Source organism: Plasmodium reichenowi, chromosome 3 (assembly GCF_001601855.1).
Source record: "Plasmodium reichenowi strain SY57 chromosome 3, whole genome shotgun sequence".
Classification (NCBI taxonomy): Eukaryota; Apicomplexa; class Aconoidasida; order Haemosporida; family Plasmodiidae; genus Plasmodium; species Plasmodium reichenowi.
Window position 1 is genome coordinate 25,132 of NC_033648.1, and position 3,865 is coordinate 28,996.

At 13.1% G+C, this 3,865-nt stretch overlaps 1 protein-coding gene across 1 annotated transcript in view; it reads left to right on the forward strand.

Annotated features, from left to right (window-relative positions):
- Window positions 1–3,637: 3,637 nt before the first annotated feature.
- PRSY57_0300900 (putative exported protein) overlaps window positions 3,638–3,865 on the forward strand; it is a gene marked incomplete at both ends in the record, with an annotated part of 1,335 nt that continues 1,107 nt past the window's right edge. Inside the window, one exon of the mRNA XM_020114444.1 lies at window positions 3,638–3,837. Coding sequence (XP_019970811.1) covers window positions 3,638–3,837 — 200 coding nt within the window. The remainder of the gene's footprint in view (window positions 3,838–3,865) is intronic.

The window sequence follows — 3,865 nt, forward strand, 5'->3', positions numbered from 1 at the left end:
GTTTTAAAAAAAAATATTATATCTTACAATATAAAAAAAAAAAAATAAAAAAATAAAGTAATCATTTTCTTACAAAATAAATGACCTAAAAGAATTTACATCCCATTAAATTGTTTAATCAATATATAAATTAACAATTTCGTTTCCTTTAAAAAAAATATTATTTATTTCATTTACATATTATTTTATTACAAAAAGGATAAAAAAAAAAAAAAAAAAAAAAAAAAAAAAAATCATAATTGTTCAGATCTTATTATAATTTTTATTATTCACCAAATTAACCTTGTTATAAATATTATGCTATTTATGGAGTATGCTCTATTTTAAGAAATATTTTTCATTGTAATTATTGTTTTCTTCTTTAAAAAAAAAGAAAAAATTGTCAATATATATTTTAATATATATATATATGTAATAATTCGTTTTTTCTAGAAATAAATTTTTACTATTGTCTACATAAATAAAATAAAAAAATGAACCAATTAATTTATTTTATAACCTTTTTATCTAATATTCTAAAAGGACAAATAAAATGACATTATATTATATTCATATAATTATATTTCTTTAATAATATTTTATCATATATATTCGAAATTTTCACCTTATTATTTTTCTAACTTCTATAAAAAATTAATAAAATAGTATACATTGTTATAATTTATCCATATATTTATTCTTATTACTGTATTCTAATTCAATTTTAATTTATTCTTTATAATATATAAAAAAAAATTCATTCTTTATATATATATATATATATATATATATATATATATATATATTTACATATATTTACATTTTCTGACTATTAAAAACATAATTATTTTGATAAGATTTAATTCTCCAATATGTGTATGTAAATATTTATGTACAAATAAAATTTCCACTTTTTATTTTCCATTAACAAGTAGTAAAATATTCATGTTCTTATTTTTTATTTTTTTTTATTTTTTTTTTTTCTTTTTGCATGACTACATTTTCATTTTAATAATATGTACATAATATATTTAAAAATATAAAAAAAATAAAAAAATAAAAATTCAGGTATAATTTTTTTTTTTATGAATAGTTCATTTATTTAAAATTTCCCTTAAATTTTTTTAATTTATTTATATAGTGTAAGTTAAAATTCAACCTTGTAAATATGGATATTTGTAAAATTAAGGAACGGGTTCGTTCCTTGTAATTTTGTAAAAAATTACTAGGTAATTACAAGGTTATAACATTGAATATACTATATAAGTAAGGCATGCATGCACATTTTTTTATTCCATAAGAACTCACAAAATTTTATTTTTTCCATACATCATATTTTTTTTTTCTATATAAATTTAAAGAAAAAACAAAAAAAAAAAAAAAAAAAATTCCCAAAAATTAGGCATAATATAAAATATATATATATATATATATATAGCATATATATTTTTGTATAATGATTCTAAATATTTTTCTTATCAGCACTTAATTTGCTTCATATTATGTATATAAATCATTCTAATATATACAGTTTTATATATTTACATATATAAATATATATATATATATATATATATTTCTTTATTAATATAATAATATATTATTATGTAAATATTTATGTTACTAAAAAAATTAGTGCCTTTTTACACGTATATTCGGACAATTTAACTAATTATATAATATATTATATACAACATTTCCTATTCTTAGGTATTAAATAATAATATTTATAAATTCTATTTTTAAAACTTCTATAATATAAATAAGACCCTTAGTATATATATTACAATATGTGAAAACCCGAAATAGTTTATATGATACCAAATATTATTAATTATACATACAGTTAATATAAAAGAAATATATATCCCATTATTTTTTAATTATATATATATTTATAATACAACAACAAAAAAAAAAAAATATTCTAATAAAATTAATATACAACTAAAATAAATAAACAATATAATATTAAATATAATACTATTCATTTATTATTATATTATATCTATATAATATTATATATATATATATATATATTACATATATACATAAATATAAAAAAAAAAAAGAATAATTTTTTCCTTTTCTTTTTCTTATTTTAAAAACATAAAAAAATATCCCAATTTTTATTTTTATACTATAAAATAAATATTTAAAAATATAAAAAAGAAAAAGAAACAAAAACACAACTGTGTTAATAATATTACAATAAAATAAATAAAATCTTGGGTTGTGCCCATTTTATTATTTGAACCCATTAAAAAAAAAAATAATAAATAAAAAAAAATAAATAAATTCAACCTGTAGTATTATATATATAATATATATATATATTATATATTATTATTATTATTATTATTATTATTATTATTAGCTTGTTTTTTATTTTTATTTTTTTATTTTTTATTTTTTAATTAATAATTATTTAAAATATTTTCTTATAAATTTTAAATATATAAAATAGAAACAATATATTATATAAATATATTTTATATATATTTTATATAATAATCATATTAATAAAATAAAAAAGTAAACATAAATCATAATAAAATATATATTAAAACATATATAATAATAATATATATCAATATATTATATATGTATTTAATATTATTTATTTATTTATATTCTACTCATATTATTTTATAAAATAAAAGAAAAAAAAAGCCTATAATTTTTTTTGGTAAATATTGTTTGGTTCTAAAATAAATATAAAAATATTAAAAATAATTTTTTTTGAATCATAACAATTTTAATATTTTTAATTATGGATTGAAAAATAAAAATATTTTTTGTTTAATATAAAAATTCAAAATTTATGATATTTTTAAAGATCCATTTTATCATTTTTGTGGTTGCAAAAATGTATTATTATTTTTAAGTACATTTTTTTATAATTAAAAGAAAAGAAAAAAACGCAGAGAATATAATTTAAAGTATTTATAATTAAAAGAAAAATCTAATAAAAAAAGAACCCCGTATTATAAATAAAATTATATATTTTTTAATTTTGTTTACAAGTACTATTTTATATGAAATATTAATAAAATAAAATATATATAAATATATAAATATATTCTATATATTTTATTTTTATTTTTTCTAATAACATATAAATTATTAAAAATTTATATAATAATTATTTAAGTATAAATTTTTTTAATAAATAAATAAATAAATATATACTATAATACATTAATTTTGTAATAATAATATTTATTTTACATATCTAAAATAATATAAGAACCAATCTAAAAAAAATTAAGCAATAATTCTTTTTTATTCATTTTTACCATAATTAAATATATTTTTTTTATTATTCGTTCTTTTCTTTTGATTTTCTTAATCCGTTTCATTTATATTATTCAAGTCTCATTTTTCAATGGTTTTTATTATTCAAATTAGATAAAAAAATATTTAGATATTATTAACGATATTTTATTTTTGTAATATATATATATAAATATATTTCTTATTATATAATATATTAAAATACGAAAGCCTTTTGTATCTTTTTATATCTATATATAGTTAGCATATGTGAAAATATCAATACAGATTTTTTCTTTTTTACATATATATATATATATATATATATAGATATATATTTATTTATTTATTTATACTTAAACTCATAAAGAACTCTTTAAATATGCTCATTATTAGTAACATTTCTAATAAACTTATCCGAACTTTTTCAAACTACCTTGATTATGCAGAAATGAAAAAATATACATATAATTCATTTAGCAGTCAAAATAAAGAACCAAACAAAATTAAGAATAATATTAAACATAAAATGATTCAAAAATATTATATTATAACAATCGTTTTTTTCTTATGTCTATTAGGGTAAGCGAAAAGGCAAGATTAAAAAAAA